The 26,543-nt window shown below is 33.6% G+C and overlaps 2 protein-coding genes across 5 annotated transcripts; both read left to right on the top strand.

Moving 5' to 3' along the window:
* Nucleotides 1–5,876: 5,876 nt before the first annotated feature.
* Nucleotides 5,877–26,158, top strand: LOC136987902 (palmitoyltransferase ZDHHC16). 4 transcript variants are annotated; one of them, XM_067285679.1, is made up of 10 exons: nucleotides 5,877–5,972; nucleotides 10,794–10,928; nucleotides 20,141–20,457; nucleotides 20,539–20,730; nucleotides 20,797–20,914; nucleotides 23,203–23,345; nucleotides 23,418–23,489; nucleotides 23,572–23,826; nucleotides 25,657–25,727; nucleotides 25,800–26,158. In XM_067285679.1, exons 3-10 carry the CDS (start codon nucleotides 20,242–20,244, stop codon nucleotides 25,927–25,929), a joined length of 1,197 nt encoding a protein of 398 aa, XP_067141780.1. In that variant the 5' UTR covers nucleotides 5,877–5,972; nucleotides 10,794–10,928; nucleotides 20,141–20,241; the 3' UTR covers nucleotides 25,930–26,158. The 4 variants fall into 4 exon arrangements, with proteins under 4 accessions (XP_067141780.1, XP_067141778.1, XP_067141781.1 ...); XM_067285677.1 differs by having other exon boundaries at nucleotides 20,539–20,914; XM_067285678.1 differs by lacking the exon at nucleotides 5,877–5,972 and adding an exon at nucleotides 6,584–6,663 and having other exon boundaries at nucleotides 20,539–20,914.
* LOC136987865 (uncharacterized) lies at nucleotides 9,986–16,354 on the top strand. Its single transcript, XM_067285614.1, has 2 exons — nucleotides 9,986–10,093; nucleotides 14,222–16,354. The coding sequence occupies exons 1-2, from the start codon at nucleotides 9,986–9,988 to the stop codon at nucleotides 16,352–16,354; spliced, it is 2,241 nt and encodes a 746-aa protein (XP_067141715.1).
* Nucleotides 26,159–26,543: the final 385 nt, after the last annotated feature.

The following is a 26,543-nucleotide window of genomic DNA, read 5'->3' on the forward strand; positions in this document are numbered from 1 at the left end:
TTGTAAGCTCTTATCCGCCTAAATATGTGAAACATGTAACATAAAATTTCCTTCGGCGATGGGACAAAAGTAAACGTATACGAGTATGTAAATAATAATAAAAATATAATTGTCGTCTAGACTGGCTTACTAAACTTTTTTACTAATTTTTATTTATATTTGCATTATCGAGAGTTACGGCAGTGTGTCCTGCATATACAGTCACTGACTGACTATATAGGCCTATGCAGGAATTAAAGTTTCCGATTTTTGGGGGTCGATTTCTCCATCTCCTTAATGTCTCGTTCGAAAGATAATTATTTTCTTAAGTACTGTAATGTACAAAATTTTAAAATTTTCTATAAAGCAGTTGCCGAAATATAAGTGCAAAAATCGCCGAAAAACCTGGATTTTCTTTTTCTTCTTCCGGCACTGCAGACGCTTGTAGTGAAAAAAATACCGGGTCTAGAAAGCTCAAATTTTAAACTTAAATTTTTCTCGTTATCAGTGAGGTGCTGGCGAAACTTCCGGATCGATAGGTCAAAGTTTATGAGGTTTTCCATGGTGCTATTTTAGTTTTTGGGGGGTACCGCTTCCAAGAGCCAAGCTTGAAGTGGTACCCACAAGATTTGTACTTGTATTATTCTTTCCTACATTTTGCTTCAAAGCGCCAAGCTTATCTTTACCAAAGAGAAGTTCCCAAGAAAAAATTTGACTTTTATTTCGGGTGCCACAATTTTTACTTGGCGCAATATTTTATTTTACATCTCGAATGTTTTACTTTGGATATCAATTGTGTTTTTATTATTATTATTAATTTGAATAATTATTTTTTCACTATCCTCTTGCTTTCGAGTTATTTACGAGTATTTATTAAGTTATTCATTCATTCTAGTCGATTCCATTATTGTCCATTCCAGACCTAATCATAATAGGCGTAATTTTGGTTGCTCGTATAACTTATAGCGTGCATGTGCTTCACGTTAATTAATTATGCAATCAAAATTTAATTATGTGAAAATCTGAAATTACCATTAAATTTCTAATGTTATTATGTATAACTTTGTTAATTATTTTTTCCTTAAATTTCTAAGCTTAACGTCCGGTCAACAAGGAATTTCCGGTGGATAAAAACGTTATCTCATGAAAATGAGTGGAATAAAAATCACCACATTTCATTTCCGAGAAGTAAAGTTTGAATTTGTTAATTGGATGAAAAAATTAGTTATTCTCATCGGATCTCTAAAATAAGCACAAGCAGGGCCGTGGAGAGTTTGTATGCGGCCCGGGATAGAGCGGGCTCCTTTCGCTATATATGTATGTATAGCAAAAGGCTATTTGTCCCTCTTCGATACTTTTTTGTGCAGTTATAATTTCTGAAACAATATTTAGTTGTTTTCCCTGGTTAAATGGTGTTAGAATTAAAACCAAAACAAGATGAATAAGGGCAAATAGCCCGAAATGCATATCCACCTCTTTGTACAAAAATTATATGATACTAAATAAAGTCTATTCTCTTCGTCATGTGTGTTCCTGTGCGATAAGTTCGACACAGTAATTTTGTGCTTTATCTCCAATCTACCTTGTTGTCCAATGTGAATTCTTATTCAATTGGAACGGTCCGTTCGGATATGTCGAGCCCAGTCCCTCACCACCCGGTCGCCCCATTGTGGGCCTGGCCGAACCCATAATGGGCCTTCTAAACGAGGCCCTCTTAGTGCCCACAGGGCGGAAAGAGTTAAAAAAACCGCCCGAAAAAAGGAAATAAATCGTCCATAAATTGCGTATTATGTAACGTGCATTTTCCATTCCCTTAATTATACAAAGGAATAATAGACAACACGGAGTTCTGAAAGTTACATTATTTATTAATTACACGTATAACGGACAGTAATATTAAATGAACCATCGCTATGCAATATTTCAAAAACGAAACTCAATCATTCTGTCACCCAAGGAATGAAACCGTAGAATTACATAAATGCTCTACCTTCTCATAATGCATTGTAACGATTACTTGCAAACCAACTCATCCATATGTGCTTTACGTAATTTAAAAACAGCTCCAAATATGTATTTTTAGTATTATTACTTTGGGTGGAAATTCCATATCTAAATGTAACTCAGGATTTCCCGTTTAAAAATATTTGCAGACACCAAGATTTTCAAATTAATAAGAAAACTTAAAGTAACACGTTTCTCGTATATAATGATATAAACATAATATATTGAATAGCAAAGTGGCAGCCTACCGCTCTGAAGGACCTGCGTTCGAATCCAGACGGATCGATAAATCCCCAGAAATTTTTCGGGAGTGGTTCGTCCGGATATGTCGGGCTTTGTCCCTCACCACTCGGCCGTCCCATTGTGGGCCTGGCCGAACCCATAATGGGCTTGCTAATGGAGGCCCTCTTAATTCCCACAGGACGAAAAGAGTTTAAAATATATTCTTTCCTCTATTTTGCAATATGTTATAAAAGCCATGCATATGAGTAGCTATTCAATATATATATACTAGCTGACCCGGCCACGCGTTGTTGTGGCTCAAAATGTATCTATTATAAATGTATGACACTTCCCCCGTGGGGGGAATTTCAAAAAATCCCTTCTTAGTGTACATTCTCTTGACGTACCCTATTAAAACGCAATCAAAAACGCATCTAAAATAGTATAATAAAAGCCGAGTTCTTCACAGTAAGCCTTAATCCCGTCATTTTTCCCGCTGGGGAATATCGAAAAATCCCTTTTTAGTGTATATTCTGTTGACGTAACCTATTAAAACGCAATTAAAAACGCAAAAAACCGCATGTAAAATAGTATAATAGAAGCCGAGTTCTTCACGGTAAGCCTTAATCCCGTCCATCTCCTCCCACTGGGGGGATTTCGACATGTATATTATATAAAAACACGTGCGTATTCGAATGCAACGTTGTGTCAAAATTTCAAAGGAATCGGTAGGAACAAACGAACGTTATATTTTATTTATATAGATAGATAGAAAATGATCTGCTTCAGTCCATTCTCACAGAAAAGCAGAATGCCTCACAGAAAAGCAAACTTAGGTCGTCGGAAGTTAGCGCCATCTGTTGGACATAAAAGCCTTAATCCATATATAAATATATTTTTGAAAGGGGGAAATGGTGTAGGGGTATGAAAAATAGATAGTAGCCGATTCTCAGACCTACTGAATATGCATATAAAATTTGGTAAAAATCGGTAAAGCCGTTTCGGAGGAGTACGGTAACTAACATTGTGACACGAGAATTTTATATATAAGATAATTGTTGTGTCTGTAAAATAAACGATTACTTGTCAACGTATATAATTTACTTTATTATAATAGAAACGTAACTGTGTGATAGTACAACGTAACGTTGTCCCTCCAGGTTTAAGTGCTACTACAGCTAACGCACGACTGACCGTAGAGAAAGGAACACGACAAAGATCGGAGGTGCGAGATCGCTAACTAGGTCAAGGGGCAATTCGGTGTGGGTTATGCCCTGGAGGTTTACATACATAACAATAATCCATCCTGTATGCATGTTATTTTCTCAAATATCAAATAGTTGATGTAATTGATGATTAGCCGTTCTCAGAGTAGTAAAACCAAAATACCGACTGGTTTCAGAACCTCATATATTAATAGCGGGATGGTCGAGGTGATGGGAGCGTTTGACTATCTCTCAGGAGACCCGAAAACTGTTCATAAGTTTCATAACACAGATGACTGGGTACGCAGGTAATTGTTGAGATACGTTACAAGGGGGTGTAGTCTTTACAAAAAGGATACGTAATGCTAGGGACTTTAAATCGACTGACGTTGTTTGTTAGATATATAAGGATTATGCTATTCCTAGTTTTTTACCAAATGGCTACAGCTTCTCAGACTTAGCTTTAGCTCTCGTTATCAAATTCGCCAAAAAGCTATCACGATAGATAAAAAGTATTGCATTGTATATTTTCAAATATGACAGGAAAATATATACTGTGTAGAAACTAGCGTTATCGAGAAAAAACTAAGAATGTAATCCAAAAATAATTATGAAAGTAATTATAATACAATGAAATGTCCATATAGCAAAATTGTAAAATCACAGAAATACATTCTATATCTGTGATCCCACAGTTTTGTAATCCCCAGTGTAACCATTCGTTACACTCAAATATAGACAAAACACAAGAATGTTGAGAAAGCTGTTAACAATTGAGAAAAACTCTCATACTGTAGTTTGAAAGCAAGGTTACTTTACATTACAGTCTTTCTACTGAATTTAGTTTCCCAGAGTTTTTTAAAGCTGGCCTTTCTACCGTGTGGGCACTAAGAGGACCTTTTTTCATCAAACCCACCGTGAGCTCAGTCAGAATCATAATGGGTTACCAGATGTTTATTTCTTTAGTTAAGTTATAGCAACGAAAGACTTGGGCGATCTGCCTAAGAGGAATGCGTTCCGAGAGATTTTTTTAAAGGTGACTGGCCCCTATTCAGAAATGTGGAGAAAACCCGAAAAACTCCACGTGGCCAGCCCGTCCTGCCGAGGCGCGAATCCACGACCGAACTTCCAGTGTTCAGGGAACGGAACCGCTAGGCCACTGGTGGGCCGGCTGCCAGGTGTAAAGGATGAAGCCCGACATATCCGAAACGGACTTAACTGGGGTTTCCGACTCATCCGTATTTGTTCTGGATCCCTCAGAGCAGCAAGCTGATACTTAAACCGTCGGAGATCCGGCCGCTAGTTTTCCAAGTGGTAGATAAAACTTTATTACCTTGCTCACTAAACCATTTACGTTGGTACTTATCTTAGTTTATTATCAACACTATCAGGAGTCGACAAGAGAGAACTAGGGATTCTTCTCCTAGCATAGAGGTTTATAGTAGTTCCTACCTTACAAATTGTTATTTTTACTAACAAAAAATAAAATTTTTAAGACGGCTTTTTATTAATAAAGAAACATTCTACATATTTCATTTGTTCAAAAAAAAAAAAAAAAAAAAAATGGCAAAAAAGGGTCCTTTGTACCCTAGCCCCATACAAGCTCTCGACGGTCTTGAGTACTGTCTTAAATGAACAGCTGATGTGACAACCTCAGGTGACTAAGAATTTAACCTGGGACCGAATTCGAGACCTACCCCAGGAATTTTTGTGATCTTCCTCATCATCCGCATCAGTATGTCTACTGCAGTCGCCGAGAGCTTATACGGGCCCCTTTTACCTTACGTATTTTGAACAAATAAAATACGTACAATGCTTTTTTTACTAATAAAAAAAAACCCTAAAGATTTTATTTTGTTAGTAAAAATAACGTTAAAGGTGCGACTATGCAGACGCGAGCGAACGAGAATATGTGATGACGTTTCACGCTCTCTGTTTCATGTATTACGACCACACAGGCGAGAGCGAGAAGCAGAGAGCGTGAAACGTCATCACATATTTTCGCTCGCTCGCGTCTGCATAGTCGTACCCTAACTTTATATGGGTAGTAATCACTTCGGATCCCTAAGTTTACTCTGGACCCGGGGAAAAGTCCCCGGCTTTCCCGTTCTCGACGCTTCTGATCTATAACTCCGGATGGTTAAGCGGCTAAGGTACTGTACAACATGCCTGTCGCCGTATCGGATTATCAGTGATTTTTCTAGTACTAGTAGTCAAATTTTATCTCTCGCCGCCAAACCAGAACATTCCCGAATTCATTACGGGAGTGTTTGAAAGCCCTTTTATTTTCCTGAAAGTGGAAAGAAAATAAAAAAGTTACTTTAGTATATTGAAGGTTTATCTCTTTATTATTATTTTACTAACTAAAACTAACCTATAAAAAAAAATCCGAAAGTTTGAAAATATTAAATATATTAAATTTAAATATTTTAAAATTTTCTTTGGTTGGCAACGTCTGAATGAATTTTTAAATACGCATGTGCACATGTATTATAATAATCAGTATCAGTCTGCCAAGTTCCACCTGCAACCTTTCCTGACTCATTCATTCACGGAGGAAATGTAATGAGTAATATTTGGATAAATATATATTACTTTTTTTAATTAATAAAGTGTTATTTATGTTCAAATGTAAATGTATATTTAAGATCGCACGAAGATATGATAGATATTATTCGGTAATTGCAGCTCTTCATAAATATTCATTTAGTGTCAAGGAGAAAACAATAATGATGATGTCAATAAGTAATTACCACAATTGTTGAATATAAAATTATTCAGTTTAAAAGTATATATCTATGTAAATATTTTAAATTATTTAAAAAGTAATATATCAATTATATGATATTTTTAATCATATACCCAATTTAAAATTATTCTAAACACACAATAAATATTGCAGTTATGGAGTTATATAATTAAACTAAAAACCCATAATTTCTCGATGCTCGTTAAGCTTTTCAAAGAAAAATCGTCAATTAATTGATGTTTTGTGTGCACAATAATTGAAATTAACATATCCACTCAAATATTAAAGGGAATCATTAAATATCGGTTTCATTTCTGCAATCTTTATTTAAAGGCTCGATAATGAAAATTAATTTTATTATGACGAGCCAATAAGGTGAAATAGTGTTACAAAATGCTTTATCGGAAACTAGAAAAAACAGAGTTTAAAGCTTCTCCGCTTTGTCGGTTCTTTTATAGAAACGTGGCTGCGATAAAAGCGTTTTTTATAGTGTAATGTAGTACGGTAAGTTATCTGGAGTCTCGAGTTTCAAATTAATGAATGATTGTATCTTTTGGTTATTATAACTCTATATTAATATAATACAATTTTCAGTTTTGACTTATGAGAAGTTTTTGTGAATCATATAGAGGAATAGTTGCAAATTATTCCATAATCATGATGTTTTAGTATCTGTTTAATAAATTTTGAAGTAACCTTTGCATAACTTTTTAAGATAAGTTATAGACTATTTATATAATGTTAAAAGTTAAAGTTAATTTTATTAATTTGTCTTTAATGAAATGGATAAAGGTACTAAATTATGATGTTTCAATAAATAATTTTTATATTGATTTTTGAATATATTAAGAATAGATAATTTAAAATTTAATAAACTCCTGATTTAATTGTAAAATGTATTTATTATTATTAATTAACACAGTTCAGTTTAATTAGGTACAATGTCAACTTTAAAGATCGAATACATTAGTTATAGTTTGTTTATTGAGAAATATCTATATCCAAGTTGGCTTTTATATTTTATAGTTTAGTAGACAAAGTATTGTTTTACATTGTTCCTTATCTTTATTTTTGTATTCTTTTTCTATAAACAGTGACTTAAATACGTATTGCTTCATCACATAAAAGCATATATCTTCACATAATAGATGGAAATTTCCTTATTTAAGTTAGAGTTGAACAATAAAAATCTACGGAATCAGCTTGAAATTATTACAGCTTTTAACGAGCAGATTACAAGTTGATTCTGTAGATTTTATTGTTCATTCAGGCAGATAAGATTATCAAACATTTTCAAATGAAACTTTAGTCACTTCCACGAGAATAACATTTTTGTAGATATTGTGCAGTGAGTGAGTTTTGTATGTGGATTTAACAGTTACTGGAAATGATAAATAGAATATAAAAGATTCTAAATTCGATTCATTAACAATTCAAACATTCTTTTCACAATTATTACAGATTTTCTTCTTAAAATAAGTTAATAAAATGTTGATTTCAATGCAAAGTATATGCCATTTTATTTGGAGTAATATGTAAGATTGTAATTAAATTATTTGATGTTACTTAACTATAACTTCTGCATTGAGTCTTAATTCTCTTAAAAGTATATTTTGTAATAGAAAGTTAATCTTACAAAACAATAATGAAGCTACTTAAATAAAAGTTGTATTTATATCCCTTGAAAGTTACTTGATAAACAAATACAAAGCTTATGTTTACTGATGTGAATGAATAATTGTCTAGAAAATATTATTTCAGTTTAATTATCTTTTAATGTATCTGATAATATTAACAATGAAAATAGCTTAAAAATGTTTTCATAGAATTGTAAGAAATGTTACTGTATAATACAGAATGATTATGGTACTAAGGGCTGTCCATTTGTACAGACTAAGCAGGAGGGATCATGAAAAGTACATTATTGTGCAGGAAGGATTGTGGCATTGTTGTGTGGACTTTTTAATGGTATTAGTAGCATATAAATTTGTTTTTATGAGCTACTTACTAATTATTTGACTAAACTATCAAAAAAGGTTATTTCTTCGATATCAGAATGTCACGAGGGGGATCCATAAACTATTGTACAGTACATGTAATTAAAGATGAGGAGTTTGACAAAAGTATATTATGTATAATGGGGAGGAGGACAAAAGTGGCTCAAAAATTGTGCATGTAATGGACTCCCTAATACATTATAACCTATCTGATGAAATAAGTATGTAATTTATTAATTTCTTTCACTTTTATAAATTCTATTGCTTTTGAATTTTTCTATTTTCAGTTTAAATATTGCATTTTTTTTAAATAGCTGTTTTGATTTAGTTAGTTTGAAATGAGACTTAGCTTAGAGGAAAAGAAAGCAGTTGATATAATAGCGAGGTTGAGGACGAAGTTTTAAACACGAAAACGTGTACGTCGGATGTTCGGCACCGCTTTCCCGTAAGCCTAGAAGTTTGACAATGGCATTTGGAAAGTCAGTGGAATCGTGCTTGACATTCCAAAGGCCATTGCCAAACTTCTGGGCTTACGGGAAAGTGGCGCCGAACATCCGACATATACGTTTTCGCGTTTAAAACTTCGGCCCCAACCTTGGTATTGTGTTTTAGTTTCAAACTTGTAAAAATTAAAACACAAGACACTTCAGAATTTTTTTAAAAACTTCCTATAGAACTTTTTATAAATACTTTAGGATTTCACACTTGGTGTCTAATTTATTTTGTGAAATTACTTGTATTTGTTTGAAAATAAGCTTTCAGTTGATCCTTACATATAAAGTATGCTAGACCTTTACAGTACAGTTTTATTATGACTGATAAAAAAATTCCCTATGATTTATGAAATGTTGTATAAGTGCCATGTATTTCCTTAGTTATCTCATAATTTAAATTCTATTTTCGGGAATGAAATCTTAGTTTGATATTTAATTGTTGGGAAATCAGACTTTCAAGTAGCATAATTTGCATATTAATATTAATATTAATATATTAATATATATCCCACCTGGAATTATATGTAAATGAATTACGAATGTTTTTATCGTGTTAAATCAAAAAGAGAAAATTCAATTATGGAATTTGATAAATTATGCATTATTATACAAGTTAGGTTGCTGCTATGTTTTAATTTCATATCTGAATGGTTTTAAGTTGAAAATTATGTCTACTATACTGCTGGCCATCAAAAATGCAACACCCTGAAGGAAGCATCCAAATCAAGTAAAATTTGCACCATGCATTTGCGGCGAGGAGATATGCAATTGATTAGCATTTCAGTGCAGACACACATCATGGGCACCTGTTGTGCCACCTGCAAGTGCTATATAAAGGGAGAATAGAAGGCCATTTTGAAGTACTGGAATTTTGTTTTGTGCATTTTTTTGGCGTAAGCAGCTTCAGTATGCCATGCAGAAGAAAACGAGTGTCTTTTAAGAACGTTTCTGAGTTCGACCAAGGAAGAATAGTTGCCTATAGGGATTGCGGATTATCCTTCAGAGAAATCGGTGATCGTATCAGACGTAACCAAGCAACTGTGATGCAGATCTGTAACCGCTGGATGCAGGAGGGAATGATGGACTGACGGGACCTATTGCACCCACCTTGTTGCATCACTGCATGTGATGACAGGCATATCATGTGCATGGCAGTGATGGATCACTGTGCCACATCACAAACCATATCACAACAAATTCAGTCTGTTGTGCAATAATCGGTGTCCGCGCGTACCATTCGACATCGTTTGCAGCAGAGTGGAATGTCCACAAGGCATCCACTGCTGCGTGTACTGTTGAGTCAAAACCACAGGCATTTGTGCCAGCAATGGTGCGATGAATGACGGACATGGACAACCGAATGGAATGACATTGTTTTTACTGATGAATCCTGCTTCTACCTGCAACACCACGATGGTCGGATTAGAGTCTGGAGACACTGTGGTGAGAGACTGCTGAACTGTTGCCTTATGCATTGCCATACACATCCTAGACCTGGTATTATGGTTTCGGGTGGTATTGAATTCCACTCCTGTACCCCCCTAGTATGCATTGCCAGTACACTGACCAGCCAGCACTATATTTCTGAGGTGTTGGAGCTTGTTGTCCTCCCTTACCTTCAGAACTTGCCAACGGCCACATTCCACCAGGATAATGTGCAACCACACGTGGCATGCATTGCTCAAGACGACTTCTTTGCCCATCAGATTGCATTGCTGCCTTGGCCTCCTTGTTCTCCTGATCTCTAGCCTATAGAAAATGTCTGGTCGATGATTACAGAACGACTGGCCCGGGATACACCACCCACTGCTACACCAGATCAACTTTGGCAATATGTGGAAGCAGCATGGAATGCTATACCCCAACAACATATCCATAGCCTCTTTGACTAAATGCAGAGGTGTGCAGCAGCGGTTATAGCCAGCAATGGTGGCAACACTCCATACTGATTCCATCATCTTCCTCACTTCACAAGAGACTGTATTTTCAATCATTTGATCTTTGTACAACGTGTTATCTCCCAAATAAATTTGGCTGTGATATCTCTGGTCCTTCTTGGTGTTGCATTTTGGATGGCCAGCAGTGTATTTGTGTCTTATTGATCAAGTGATTTTTACAGTAAATATTTTGTTTTTTATTTTAGGAATATTGATAGAAGAGAAATTTTATTAATGATTGACACTTAAGTCATGGATAAAAGTTGAACAACAATAAATTACAAGAAATCAAAGTATTAAAAGAATGACTTTAAAATGTTTCTAAATGAAAGAAATTTAATGTAAGTTGATTTTTTTCTGTTTTCTTACTGTTTTTGTAATAATGTAAAATAATTAGAGTGAAAATCTTAAATACTGTATTTAAATGCATGAAAGATATTCAAATTTATTTATTTTTTTTTTTTTACAATAAAGATAGTTAGATGGAACACTATTTTATTGTTTAATAAATACAAACACTAAAATAGTGCGGCTGAGATTATGGGATGATCTCAAATTTATACTATAACCACTTACAATTGAGACCTTGTGGATAATTATTGCATTTAGAAATATGTTTTATTCAATAACACTTCTTTTTTACAATATGCATTTTGGCAAAATAACTAATTTACAACAAGAGGGCCAAGCTAGTTATTTGGCCAAAATGCATATTGTAAAAAAGAAGCGATGTATTGAATAAAACATATTTCTAAATGCAATAATTATCCACAAGGTCTCAATTGTAAGTGGTTATAGTATAAATTTCGGATCATTCTGTAATCTCAATCACACTATTTTAGTATATATATAAAATAATAATTATTATTATTTAAAAAATAGGAAATATTTAAAAACCTTTGTTTCACAATAATAGTTATTGGTAACTATCACTCATTAGGAAATATATAATTAATTTTTTTAAACTTATATGTATTATACACAGGGGTCCTCAATATATCTTGTAGCTATGTTTAAAACAACCATGACTTAAAGGAAATGAGGTATGTCAGGCATTAATTTTCCATTGAACTAATGCTTTATTGGAAAATACATTTCAGACTAACTAACTAAAAAGTTCAATTTCTTTAAATTATAACTGTAAGTAATGAGCTGTTATACATTAACAGTTTATTACTTACAAATATAATTTAAGGACATTGCTTTTAGTCCATTATTACTAATTTTATTCAACGTTAAATATAAAAAGCTGATGTTTATATGGAAATATACAGGGATACAAATAGGAAATACAGTAAGACCCCGCTTAATGCAGGGGATGCGTTCCTAGATGACAGAGCGCTAAACGAAAGAGCGTTAAACGGGGTCATCTTAACATGTAAATAAGGGAGATACGTGAAACAGAACAGAGATAAGAAAATTTATCAGTTTTTTTTTTGTTTGTTTTATTTTGTAACATTTATTGTTAAATACTTTTTTATTACATTAATTATAGACTTATTTATTGCTAATATCGAAATTTATTCATAAAACATTCATGAAAATAAAAAAAAGTTCGAGTAAAGAAGTTATGTTTGTGATGAGGAAGGTTCTTCCTCATTTGACATCTTTTGTTTCTTTGTGAAGAAGTCATCTAATGTCGTTTGCCTTTTCCTGTTTCGTTCAGCAAGACATTGCATCCATGACACTTTGTCTTGCCTTTGAACTTCAAAATTGAAATCATTTTGTATAAACTGATCCATTATTTCCGTTATACTGGCTAAACTTTTTTTTAGAACATCTGTTGAAAGTTTCTTTTGTTCCTATCTTCAGAAACGCTAATTTCTTCATCTTCATGCACCTGTTGTTCTACTAATTCTTTAAGATTGTTGTTGGAAAAACTTTCTCCAGTTGTAACTTGGAATAATTCTCCAATATCCTGCGCATTTATATTATCCAACCCTGTTTCATTAGCTAGCTTGACAATTTCGTCGACATCAACAATGAATTTTCTTGTGTTAACATCCTTGCTAAGCTCCGGCCATACATTCTTCCATACTCCTTTCAAAACATTTTTCGGTCACCTCATTCCAGGAAAGATTGATGTTGTGTACAGCATCCATGATATTATAGTTTTTCCAAAAATCTCTAATGGATTGTTTATCTGCTCCATCTGTTTTATCAATCAGTTGTCGGAATGTCCGCTGCAGATAATAAGCTTTAAAATTTGATGTTATGCCTTGATCCCAACACTGCGATCTCGGGTAATTCCAATACTACTGCGTAATACCGAAACAGCATTAAGCGGGGTTTTACTGTACTTAAAAACGCCAAATGTGATAAAACATAGTCTTTCAAAAATTGTTTTGCTCATTATATTCTCATAATATGACCTTTTTCACACACCTCAAGAACAAAATAAAGTCATACAATAGAGTTAACCTTTATTTTAAAACACAAATTATAGCTTTCCTATCCAGCAGAACTAGATTTATTTTTGGCCCCTCCTTTATAGGACTTCAGGCTACAACAACATAAAAGAGAATGTCCGTTTCAACACAAAAACAAAAATGGAACATATTTGAAACAAATTCCAACATGTATATTTAAGTTAGAGAATGTCCATTTCAATGCATATTTGGAAAAGGAACACTCCAAAAAAATATCTATAATTAATTTATGTTTATGTTTAATTCAAATTGCATATTTATTCATTTATAATTCCCTTTCTTTGGTACATTTTATGCTAAGTAAAATAAATAAAATTTGAAGACTAAAATAACTTATACATGTATCCCTCATACAATAGTTTTAAAATTGGGGATGTTCCTCGTAAAACACGACTTCAGGTTTTGCTCTAACATGGTTTTGGAAATCCTCCATACAAAATTTCACAATTTTCAAATGTAAACTTTGTTATTCGATATTTTTTTTTAAATTCAAGTAAGCACACATGCCATCCCAAATTCAATATTCTAAAATCCGTGGACGAAATTATTAAATTATTTTGTGCTTTTCATCAGATTTACTTTAATGAAAACTGATAGGAAAGTTAGTGCAATTGTTTTCTTCCTTGTCCTATCAACTAGGTGTTGTTGTTGCTGCTATCAGACTTTAGCCATTAGGACTGTCACTTAGTTCTTTTTATAGATTAAATAAACTTTAATCTTTGTATTTAGTAAACGCTTTTAGGTAAGTGTTATTAAACTTTCTTTTTAATTGTAGATAAACAATCATTTGTAAAACGATGAATGAAATATGGCAGAATCTTAGTACTCAAACAATTCAGTATTTAAACACAAATTCTGGTAAAAAGTCACTTGGTACTCAACTGAACAAACACAACCTGCTAGAACAAATTTTTGATTAATAACATATTTTTATTTTGTCATCCATAAAAATTTTGTGTTAAAAATAAAAAATATTAAAATGCTGCTGATACTTGTGATCAAGATCAACAAAAAAGCTGAGATGACAAAGATACTTTGTAAATGAAAATCAACAACTTTAGTGCCTTTGACCGGTGTGCTTCTCTCTTCTTTCTCTGTAAAACGCAAATGTTTTCGAACCTCGTTGGTTCTTCGTCAGGCGTAACGGAATTCTGTTCGACAAAATTTTAGAAAAAATTTGCATTCTGGAACGCTGTCGCGTGTAGCATATAGTGCAACTCATCTTTTCTGCATTGGCACAATTAATACGTGTAGAAGACGCTCTATACGACCGCAGCAAGGATTCTTTAAAAAAAGAAAATGCCAGACTCGTTGAAATACAGGCAAAGCTATCCACTTCCTACAAGAAGAAATACCTTAATAAATTACGGTGGATTAGAAAAATTCAATTACCACACCAGGCAACCACGCCATCGTTCCCCTTCATCACGTGGGACAACATCAAACCTCCTTCATACGTCACCGAAGTACTGCAATTAGGCCCCAAATTTGCTCCGCATCCCATCGTCGATAAAATCGACAACATCCCGGAAATCGAAGCTCTTCTAGCGGGTTCCCCGGCCGTTGAGAAAGAATTCTACAGGTGGAAAATTACCCATACTCTCAAAAACCATAAGACATCGAGGGAACAAACACAAATAAGAAACAAGGTCGAACGGACTCGCTCCTGGATGCGCAAAAATAATATCACCCTCATCAGAGCTGACAAAGGCAACTCCTTAGTCCTCTTGAAAAGGGACACCTACAACTCCATGTTACAGAATCACATACAAGCCACCCAAAGTAACACCGCCGACCCCAGTGCCATCAGTAACCTCCAAGCCAGGATGAAACGCTTCGCCACCTCGAAACTAGCGAAACGGATGGGCTTCCACAACATCGTTACACCTGCACCGGATACACCCAGAATGTTTGCCTTCGCGAAAACTCATAAACCCGGAAAAGAACTCAGACCGGTGGTGGACAAGGCCAGAGCACCCACGTTCCTATTAGAAAAAGCCACTCACAAGTTACTTATTCCTCACCTGCAAGGGTATCCGCACACCGTTACCAACCCGGCAGATCTTGCCAATACACTCAAACGGTTACCAACACCTCCGAAATTTATAACCGTACTAGACTTTAAATCTTTATATCCTTCTATCAAACTCCCACCGGTATTTTGCGCAATAAGGGATACACTTATGAACATCACTCAAGACAGCACGTTACAACCTGACATCCTCGAAATGGCACACCTGATCTGCTTTAACTCGTTCTTTAAATTCAACGGCATTACGTACCAACAACAACGGGGTGTACCTATGGGTAGCCCAGTCGCAGGAGACCTCTGTGAGCTTGTGGTCAGAAAACTGGAATCAGAAGTCATTTCTTCTCAACGCTCACATATCCTCCTTTACCAACGGTATATTGATGATATCCTTATATTATGGAAGGACATCCCAAATATCAGAGCCTTAGTGGACACCTTCAACGACAACCCATATGGATTAACACTAGAACTGGATCAAGCCCACCATACCCAAGCACACTTCTTGGACATTTACATCACTGTAGAAGAATCTTCCATCAATACGCAAGTCTATCACAAACCATCTACCGAACCTCTATATATACCCGCATTCTCCTGTGATCCTCCGCAGTACAAGATGGCAGCCTTTAAGGCGCTACTCAAAAGGGCACTCACGCATTCCTCCTCACAAGCTGCCTTCAACTCGGAAATGCGGCACATCAAGAATATAGCTAAACAACACGGATATCACAACATTGCACGCAAAAACAACTTTGAGGCACTACGGCTTCTTTCCACCCACACCCCTCCTTCCAATGGTTCCCCACCTAAATTTATACCGATCACCTACAATCCGGCACTGAAGACCATATACTACCAAATAGCGAAGAAAAAGGATATCCGCTTAGCTTTCAGGAGATGCCCAACGATTTTCGAGTGGCTTAGGAACGGAAAAGACGCTCCAGATAAAAACAGACTTCCGGGAATATACTCTATACCCATCGCCGACCACAGAGATAACAGCGAAGCCATCTACATCGGATCCACCAAACGCAACATACAGACGAGGATCAAAGAGCACAAAGCGGACATATTACACCATAGACAAAACACCGCCCTAGCAGTCTATTCATCCGATCAAGAAATAGAGCCTCTTTTCACCCGTGCCGCAATCATTCACCCCACGTTTCGACAAGATCACCTCAAATGGCTTGAAGCTATATACATCTTACTCAACACCCGCAGTAACACGCACTGCATCAATTTTAAAAAGGAGATCATCTTATCATCGGCTTGGGAAGCCTTTCTCAACAGATCCCTGACGTAGCGCTATACTCACATCGCACAAGTCTAATATGACGACATCAGCTACACGCGACAGCGTTCCAGAATGCAAATTTTTTCTAAAATTTTGTCGAACAGAATTCCGTTACGCCTGACAAAGAACCAACGAGGTTCGAAAACGTTTGCGTTTTACAGAGAAAGAAGAGAGAAGCACACCAGTCAAAGGCACTAAAGTTGTTGATTTTCATTTATTTTCACTCCGGTGTTGTTCCTTTAGATACTTTGTAAAGCGAAAACACCCTTATTTAACTAAATATTAATGTGTAATACTATATTTTTAATTCTGATTGTTAGTTATTGGTTGGAAATAAATTATCAATTGCTTTAATAAAAATATACCTTTTAGCAGTGGCGTGCGGTCATTGGAAGCGATGGAAGCGCCGATTCCACCTTTCAATGACCTTCCCTTGAATTTTATAAAATATAAATTTTCATATTTTAACGTACTTTGAATTAATTAAAATGAATATTTTATTATAACTGCATTATGTATCTTTTACAAATTTTTATACTACATGTGAAAAAAACGATAAGATTGCTATTGTATATTCGAATAATTCGGTGACGGAAGGAATGTCGAAACCGGGTCAGTCTCCAATCAGCCAGATTATATAGGCATTAGCACATGTGGTTTACAGTGCACCAACCTCACCCAGTTTAGCTGGTAGAAGCGACACACTCGTAAAGAGTACAGCTTTATATCCCGGAGCGGTTGTGGGCTGTTAGCCGCCTGCTAGATATTCGACCACCCTCGCCCGATTATGTGAATCACGAGCAGACTAGATCAATGGCGGGCCAGCTACGGCTGGCGAAAAGTTTCTATCCGGCCCGCGAGATCTTTAATAGATTATTAAATTGGAAAAATAACTAATTAATAGTTATTTTTCCAATTCTTTGTAATTTTCGAAAACGATAAGAGAAATAAATGTAGTAATTAACTTTTTATTTATTTATTTCATATTTGCAGACTAAAAAAATTACGAGTCACAAGAAGGCGTCAATTTACTACTACGGCGCGGAAAAAAACGTAAAATTTATTCTGGCCCATGTTATTAAAAGGGTTGCCCACCCTAGACTAGATTTATAACAACCCAACCGATAGAAGTTTACTGGCACGTTTTTATGATAGTTCTGTATAGTTGACAGGAGTTTAAAAAAACTCCATTAAAATATTTGATATATTTATTCTGCGTTTATTCCGCTCTCCCATCTTATATTACTTACGGATTTCAATGTTAAACCGGTGATATTACGATTTAGTATGTCCCATCTGTAAGGGGATGCAGAAAAAATGTGTACAATTCTAGTACACTGTTAAAAATTAACTGTTACTTTGGCAGCATCATTTACAACCAAATTTAATGAATGAGACGTACAGTACATACAATGGTACAAAAAAAAAAGCTCTAGAATTTATTTTCCTTAAATTTACGATTTATATATCCGTTGTCATAAAAATTTGTCTTTCCACTGTTTTCCCAAGACTACAGATATTCAGGTACAAAGTAACTGGTTTCGACTTATTTCTACTTAAGAAGTGACTAAATAATTAAGAGATTAGGGAATGGGGACATAAATAAAACCCTGTTGAAAGAGCCAGAATTTTACTTCAACAAAAGCTTAACAGAACCAATCACTCGCTCAGTACAGTGGGAAACTGATTTCCGTGTACACCTGGTATTAAAACGAATTAGTTAGAAAACGAATGACTATTAAGTTTAACATAGTTAGATTTTTACAGCTATAGTGAGAAATGTTTAAAATTTACAACAGCCCTGTGGTGTCCTTTGAGATATACTAGTGATGCGACAAAAGAGGCATTTGACATTGACCGGTATCGGCACCCTCGGGATTTGACACGCACACACTCACTACACACCTACCTGGACCGTCACTAGTTCCATCCATTAGCTACTCGTATCAAGATATTTGACTAAGTAGATTGTTTTAAGATTTAAAAAGTAAAGAATATTTTATGTTATTTTTATGTACGTTTCTTTACAAAGCTATATTTTAATTATAATTTTCTTTAAAAGTATATTAATACAATCGAACAATACATTATACCAGGTATGTATATCCACCGCACATTTTATTTCACCGAGTAAGTTTTTATAATTTATTTTTAATTTTAGCCCTTATATCGTGGCTAGCGATTCAGAATGTAATTGTGATATTAAAAATACATTTAGAGAAGTCTACAGTTTTTACTGGCTTATCGAACAAATGAATACGAATGGACCCTAGACCAGTAATTCTTAACAGGGGGGCCGCGGCCCCTGCGGGTCCATAAGAAGTTTGCCGGGGGCCGCCAAATTATGCAAAATTTCCTTCAGAATATAATAAAAAGAAAATTGACGTATAATCCGAATATCGTATTGAAAAGTGAAATAAGAAAGATAAAGTTTTCCTATTTAGTTTTTATTTATTTATTTTGTATTTCTTCCTACATACAACTTTGTTAGTACAGAAGAAATAAATGTAAATATGCTACTTACACTGCAGTATTTACTTCTTTTATTCCAAAGCAATTTTAAGAAACTATTAATGCTTGGAATTTTAAAAATAATTAGGAAAAATAGTAGGCTTTGAAAATTTAAATATTTTTGCAAAAGTTATGCAAAATCCTTACGACAAGTGGGCGTTTTAGTTTAGTTTTAGCATCGACATTGGATCGATTTATCGACATGTTTCTTATTTTATTTTCTGTTAAAAATTAATGAGTTTTCATGTTTAATTGTGAAGTTTATTATTTCATTATCTATTTAAATAACATTCAAAGTTATGATTTACATTTATTATATAAAAAATAAAGCAATAATAAAAAAATCAATTTATTATAGATAAATTATCAAATTATCAAATATAAATTATTATTAAAAAATGGGGGTCACAAAAAAATTATGAAATATTTGGTGGGCCGCGAGTATAAAAAGGTTAAGAACCACTGCCCTAGACCATCACTGACGCACAATTAACTGATTGCCCCTGGAAGTCGGCTTCTTACAGAAACACAGCTTCCCTGTCATCAAATGTCACGGCACGCCACTGCATTTTAGTAACGAAAAAGAACAGTATACTTTTGCTAAATTCTGGAATATAACGTATGTTTTGCCTTAGTCCTTTGTTTTGTATAGCAAAGATTTGCGTAACATGGCACTTTTTCAGAACATAACTACCATATTATATAAGGGATACTTGTACAAATAAATATGTACAGACATACAAGAATAATTACATGCACAAAAATGTAAATAAATAAATTTAAAGACTATATATAACAAATAAGATAAAATATTGCATATATACTCATGACTTGAACTTTATTAAGGCAGAGAATAGCCTCAAAATATGTAAAACTTCAAAAACATCTTTCTGGAAGTTGCACAAGTAAAAAATATCTTTAGAATATTTTTATTTGAGTTTCGTACTAATAATAATGTTCCACTTTCAGAGAGATTTCTTTATAGTTTTACGTATCGAGGCAGTGAAGGGCATCAAAATAAAGGTTGACTTATTTTATCGTATACGAAACTGAATAATTGAAAAGTGTATTTCCTAATAAGATAAAAATAATACTAAACTTGTAGAAAATATATATGTATGGTACATTGTACAACAATATAAGTGTGAATATATTCAATATATATTGAGTTCAACCTCTCTAATTAATCATTAATGTATGTTGGCATGTGTATGTTGAGGACCCTCCCTACTTTAAGAAAAATAATTTATTTTAAAATAAATTATTTAATTTTCTTTCTTTCAGACATTTTGCATCTTCCTTCATTATTTAATTTATTCTGGTGCTACCATAATCATTTCTATAAATTATACACTGAACATTTTATTTTATTTTTCGATGTATTTATGAAGAGATATCCTAAAGAAATGGTTCAAATACATTGGACTATGCATTCGTGTATCAAACGTTTATGGGAAAGATTGAAATTCTACGGTTATTTGATAAAATTAACTTTCGTAACTTTATGTTATAATGAATTTGCCGATAAGTTTTACGTTGGAGATACATGTATGGAGCCGATGTTTTGGTTTGTTGATCATTTTACAAAGGCGATGGGACCAGTATGTATTGATAACCATTACTTTTAATAAATAAAATTTTATATCATCTTTATAATTGCATTTATTATTAAATATTTCTAGATATTTGTTGTGGGAGTAATCATTTTAACTTTATCTATGATTATCATTGCATATACAATTGGTTTATCATTCTGGTGGCAAACTAGTATCCCATTTACTATTCTATTATTGATAGTGGGAAATTGGCTTCTTGTTAATGTCATCTTCCATTATTATATGGCATTTATCACTTTACCGGGTTATCCTCCTGAGGTAAGTTTTTCTTTAATGTTAGCAAGATGTTTGTTTTACAAAGTCTTTCAACTTACATTATTACAGGGAGCTTTGGTACCAGAAGCTGTATCAATATGTAAACGTTGTATTTCGCCCAAACCACCTCGTACTCATCATTGTAGTGTTTGCAATCGTTGCATTCTTAAAATGGATCATCACTGTCGAATCCTTTCAGTTACACTTTAAGTTTACTTTGTATTTTAATTATGTTATCCTGACTCTTACCTTAATTATGTTAAATTCTAAATCTTGAAATTATTATAGATTTGGTTGTTTTGTGTGAAAGACATGATAATTAAAATAAAAATTTTATATTTGATGTAAATTCTTTATATTACAGTAAATACTTTATATTAAAAAATGATCATTTTACCATAACATTATTTAAATTGATCGCATTTACCAAATTTGTTATTTTATATTTCATATACACTATCTGGTCAAAAGTATCCAGACACTTCCCTAAAGAAGTGAATCTGGCAGGTGACGGTCTTTGATGTGAAGGCATGGTTTGACGAAATGGGTGTTCGACAACTGGACTGACCTTCTCAGAGCCCCGATCTAAATCCCATAGAACACCTTTGGGACGAATTAGGACACAGATTACGTAGCCAGCCACATTGACCATCCTCACTGCCAGCACTCACTTCAGCTGTGATGGACGCCTGGAAATCAATTCCGATAGCCACCTATCAAAAACTAGTGGAAAGTCTTCCCAGACGTGTGCAGGCTATCGTCGATGCAGAAGGAGGCCCGACATCATATTAATATATGCCTCGGGACTCTCCGAGTCCGTACCACTGGGTGTCTGGATACTTTTGGCCAGATAGTGTATATTATGAATTAATCAAATTTATTGGATAGTTTATGCATAATTGCCAGTCTAGGATGGTAAATTTGATATATAATGCATTCTCAAGTGTCTTTTATTTTTACAAGTTTTACCAGAATAATAGATGTTGACAGGACAAGACGCTATCTGCAGAATATATTGCCAATAATATTAGCTACTGAAATTGATGAGTACTATCACTTGGGAACAAAGAAGGGACATCTCACAAATATATATCAGAAACCAGTTTTTGCTATGTGACAAACAATTTCTTACTGTAGAAAATGTACCAAATATCACACTGTCTCTTAAGGAGTGTACAAGAAAAACCATCAATTTCAGGTTGGATACTGAAAAGTGCTTTATGTAGAGGAAAGTGTAATTCAGCCAAATACAAATAAAGAAAATATGAAAAATTATGTAATTCAAATGTCATGATTGCTTGCCATGTTTGAATAATCAGTTCTATATTTTTTTTGCAACAAATTTTTTGATATTTTTGTACAAATAAAAAGAAATTATAAAACACACCGACAAGGAGATGGCCAGACGTCCTCTCTGATTCGAATGAAACTTGGCAAGAACATAGCTCTAAACACAAATGGTTCTTTGCCCAAATAATAGGACCCACTTCTCAATTATTTTCAAAAAACGAGCCTCTGAAAATTGAGTGTTCAGCTTATAAATCTGGAAGTTTTACATATCATAAGAATGGCAGTAGCCAAGTGGATAAGGTTGTTGATGCTGGAACTACAAGATATGGGCTTGATTCTAGGCAACTTACATGTTTTTCTAAAAAAAAACAGAAAAAATTGAACAGTTATTTTATTATTTTTGTATATCATTAGCCTTATTATTACTATTCTTATTCCTCACGTTTAGAACTTATCACTATTTTAGCTTGTGCTTACATACTCTGTCAACACAAGTGAATAAGCTTCAGACATTACTGCTCTTGGACAAAAAAGACAAGTCTCTGATATGAAAATAGGATAGCATAGTCATATTCTTCTTTTAATTGTTAATGTTATGGACAATTTCCTCATGCACTTATGTTTGTTACACTTCAAATAAAACAATACCACCATATCTGACACTCACATGAGGAATAAGAATAGTAATAATAATGCTAATAATGCTGTAAAATAATAAAGTAAATGAAATTTGCAAAGGATTTAACCCATATCATGTAAGTTCAGCATTTACAACTGTATTCACTTGGCTACTGCCATTGTTATGATACATAGAATTTCCAGACTTATAAGCTAAACACTCAAGTTTGAAGTAATGAAATATCTTAAAATTGTTTACCCAAAATCTAATATAGGACTCTCTTGACCAATGTAATTAATTTTTGACTTTAATTGAAAATCCTTGAATCAATATTTCATTAAAAAATCTAATAATAATGAAATAATTGCAAAATATCCAGTGTAAAATGTTTTATTTGTCATTGCTTATAGATTTTATATGAAATTAGTAGAGAGAGAACTCTAAATAAACATATGTCATTATTAAAAGAAAGACAATTGCTTATTCTAAGGAATTAATTATTATAAATGATGATAACGTTAGCATTCGTTAATAAAATTTATTTATTTTTCCTTAACTATTAACAGCATGGTTGAACAATTGCATTGGATATTATAATCATAGATATTTTTTCATGTATTGTGTTTATATCTGGTTGAGTGTTTCTTTTGTCTTATTGTTTGGTATTCCTATTGCATATGTGCATTTTTTTGTTGAAGTGAAAACTCAAGTAAGTTCACAATAAATAATAAAACACATAGTGTTAAGCACATAATATAATGTAAGTTATTGTTTCTTTTAGCCATTGAATGCCACCATTGTTATTCCTGAGAACAAAACCCATCAACTTTCCACTTATGTCAAGTCAAAATCAGTTGAGTAAAAATAAAACTTTATGAATTATTTTTGAAATTGTTTTAAAAATGTTTTTTTTTTTTTTTTTTCTGATTATACAGGAAAAATCTGATTTAGAAACTTTTGTCAAAGAAAAGTATTCGACATCTATTACCGCTACGACAGTGAATAATCGTTCTTTCATTGATTACCTATATCATGCCTGTCTCGTTTATGCAGCTTTATTGTGCCTTGGTGTGTTTCTGGCAATTGGAGCACTCACGGTGTGGCATGCTCGGCTAATAACTCGTGGAGAAACTAGTGTCGAAGCCCATATCAATAAAAAGGAAAGAGAGAGATTAGCAAAAGAAGGAAAGGTAATTTACTTTAATAAATATATTTGTCACATCTATTTTATAAAATGTGCAAGAATAAATCAAACTATGAATGATGCATGCTGATGTTTATCTAAATATATATTTGAATTTACTAAGTTAACTAAATATTTGAATTTGCAATTTTTATGTCCAGAAATGAAAATTTTGCATAATATTTTTAATAATTAACCTATAACTTTCATTGAAACTGGAAAACTATTTGAAATAATTAAATCAGAAGATGGTGATTAAGTTTTGTCAAACATCAAACAGTCAGTTCCTTTAGTGGGGCTATTAAAGCTAAATTGTTTATAATTTATTAATAGTCTGATAATAGAATCTTACTGTTTGTTAGATATTTGAAGTAATTATCGAGTTGATTGCATTTATGCAATTTCTTCAACCGAAAGTTTTAAAGTGTAAATAACATTTTAGGTTGAGATAGACAGTATTCTCTACCATCTATCTCTTCTCCCTCCTCCTTCCCTAGTTAGGATCCCTCTGAACGGCGTACATATGGCTACAGTATCCTCTATGTTTGATGTTGGCGTGCAGTTTTTATGCTGCAAGGCCGTAGGGCAGTGGTTTCCAACCTGTGGGACGCGCCCCCCTAGGGGGCCTCGAGACTGTTGCAAGGGGGGCATGCAGCTGTTTCCAAAATATCATTTTCGAATACAAACCAAAAAAGTCGAATAGATGTCAAAAAATGAATCAGCAAAATAGGTATACGTAATCCACAATCCTCGCCGCGAATTTTTCGGATACAAATGCTAAAACATCCATCCATACTCTTGCTGGAACAAAAACATCTCGCTTTCGCGTTTGGAGCCGAGCACTGGCGGGGCGAGGAAACAAAAGACAAGCACTCGGAACATCCCGGGTATTCTCGTGCTTACACGCGCCAAACTTCAGTAAACAGAAGCATCTGTTTTTTTTCTGTTGTCTATGAACGGAATTAGTTCGTTAGTAGTGCTTGCGATAACCACGTTGATATATAGAATGAAACACTTCGCTTTGGTAACTTCTAAATTAATATTGAGGTAAATTTCATAACCGTTATAATAGTACATTATTTTTAGTACATTTAAAATTATTATTTCTTATAATAAATAATTATTTTTTTATGTATATTTTTACATAATATTGTATATTATTTTGTAGCCCATTAAATAAATTATAATATCAGTTGAGTATTTATGAAATTAGATTGTTAGAAAAATTAAGGGGGCGCAACAATTTTTTTAAGGGAGGCGCAGGTACAAAAAGGTTGGAAACCACTGCCGTAGGGTCTAAAAGGGTCCCCAAAGGGTCTAAAAGAAAACCTGAGTGTAGCGAACACCAATAATTGAATGTCGCCACGAATAGCTAAGTTAGAAGTTAGTGCCAAGTGGCTGTCAGCAGGAAGACTTATACCTGCTTAATATGATCGTGAATCTTAATACTATTTAACAGTAGTATTAGACAGCGCCGGATCCAATAGGTGCGAGGCCAGATTGAATTTTTTTTGCGGGGCCCCTCAAACTTTAAATAACAAAATTAATTAACAGCTAATTTACATATTGAAATGTGTTTTTTTATTTTTAATAATAATATACCTAGATATTTATTTTTGCAACATGTACTATTTTTAAATATATAAATTTTGATCTGATGCGGGGCCCGATTGGCACCAATCGCCTCAAATCCGGCCCTGGTATTAGATACAGTATTCTCTGTCTATCTCCTCTCCCTCTTTCTTCCCCTCCTTTTTTCTGCCGGCTAAACATTTCGTGTACGGCCAATGTCTTTCTCGTATGTATGTATTAATTTCATAGACATATAATTTTTCAGACGTATAAAAATCCTTACAATTTTGGACCAAAGAGAAACTGGATTATATTTTTAGGACTGACAAATGGGAGGTAAATAAAATGTAAAATAAAAATGCTTTCAACACACATAATTTGCTTGTAAAATAACATTTTATTTTTTAGGGATTTACGACACGTGTTATTTCCATCCCGACACAAACCAGATGGAGATGGTCTGCGCTGGCACACGCGAAACGAAATAAAAATTATTGACGATTGGAATGTTATCATTGATAGTGCCAAAGAGAAATGATCATTTTTCTACTTAAAGAATTTATTGTCATAAGATTTAATTTATTTTCAAAGTATGTTAATTTTTTTTACTTTGAATTAAATATTTAAAAATGACATGTATAATTTATAATTCAGTTTTTTGGCCATGAGAATGTGCTGTGCTGTAATTTTCTTTTGTGGAGGTTCTTGTAAATATTTTAAGTGTTTCATAAAATGCAGAATTTATTTCTGATTCATCTTAGACCTAACCATTCTCATTAAATTTCTCTCTTTAAAATATTAGTGAGTTATTTTTCATAAAATAATCTATTACTTTACTGACACCTAAAGCAAATTAAGGAATAAAGATACAAATACATATACACAAAACTTATGTGCAGAGGTTCATGACATGCAAGTGTATGAGGACTGGAAAATCTGTTTATTAATGAAACTAGTAACTGAAAAGCTGATGTAGTGCACTGATCTTTGTATTCCTGTAAAACTTAAAAATCTGTAATTATGAATAGTTTCTACAAACTGTTTTTAGATGGTTGATTTGTATTTCTTGGCACAAGAACCACATAGGTTATGCTGCATAAAGGATAAATGACAAACAGATACAAAATATAACAATATAAATACTAATAACTA

Source organism: Centruroides vittatus, unplaced genomic scaffold, assembly GCF_030686945.1.
Source record: "Centruroides vittatus isolate TY-2023 unplaced genomic scaffold, ASM3068694v2 scaffold_2802, whole genome shotgun sequence".
In the NCBI taxonomy this organism is placed as follows: domain Eukaryota; kingdom Metazoa; phylum Arthropoda; class Arachnida; order Scorpiones; family Buthidae; genus Centruroides; species Centruroides vittatus.

Bases quoted from the DNA above. Each gene is read 5' to 3' on its own strand.
- LOC136987902 (XM_067285677.1), top strand. From the start codon at position 20,242: ATGAAGAGATATCCTAAAGAAATGGTTCAAATACATTGGACTATGCAT. The intron at 23,827-25,656 runs GTAATTTACTTT...ATAATTTTTCAG, and splicing joins GATTAGCAAAAGAAGGAAAG to ACGTATAAAAATCCTTACAA. The intron at 25,728-25,799 runs GTAAATAAAATG...TTTATTTTTTAG, and splicing joins TTAGGACTGACAAATGGGAG to GGATTTACGACACGTGTTAT.
- LOC136987865 (XM_067285614.1), top strand. From the start codon at position 9,986: ATGAATGACGGACATGGACAACCGAATGGAATGACATTGTTTTTACTG. The intron at 10,094-14,221 runs GTGAGAGACTGC...TGTCGCGTGTAG, and splicing joins TAGAGTCTGGAGACACTGTG to CATATAGTGCAACTCATCTT.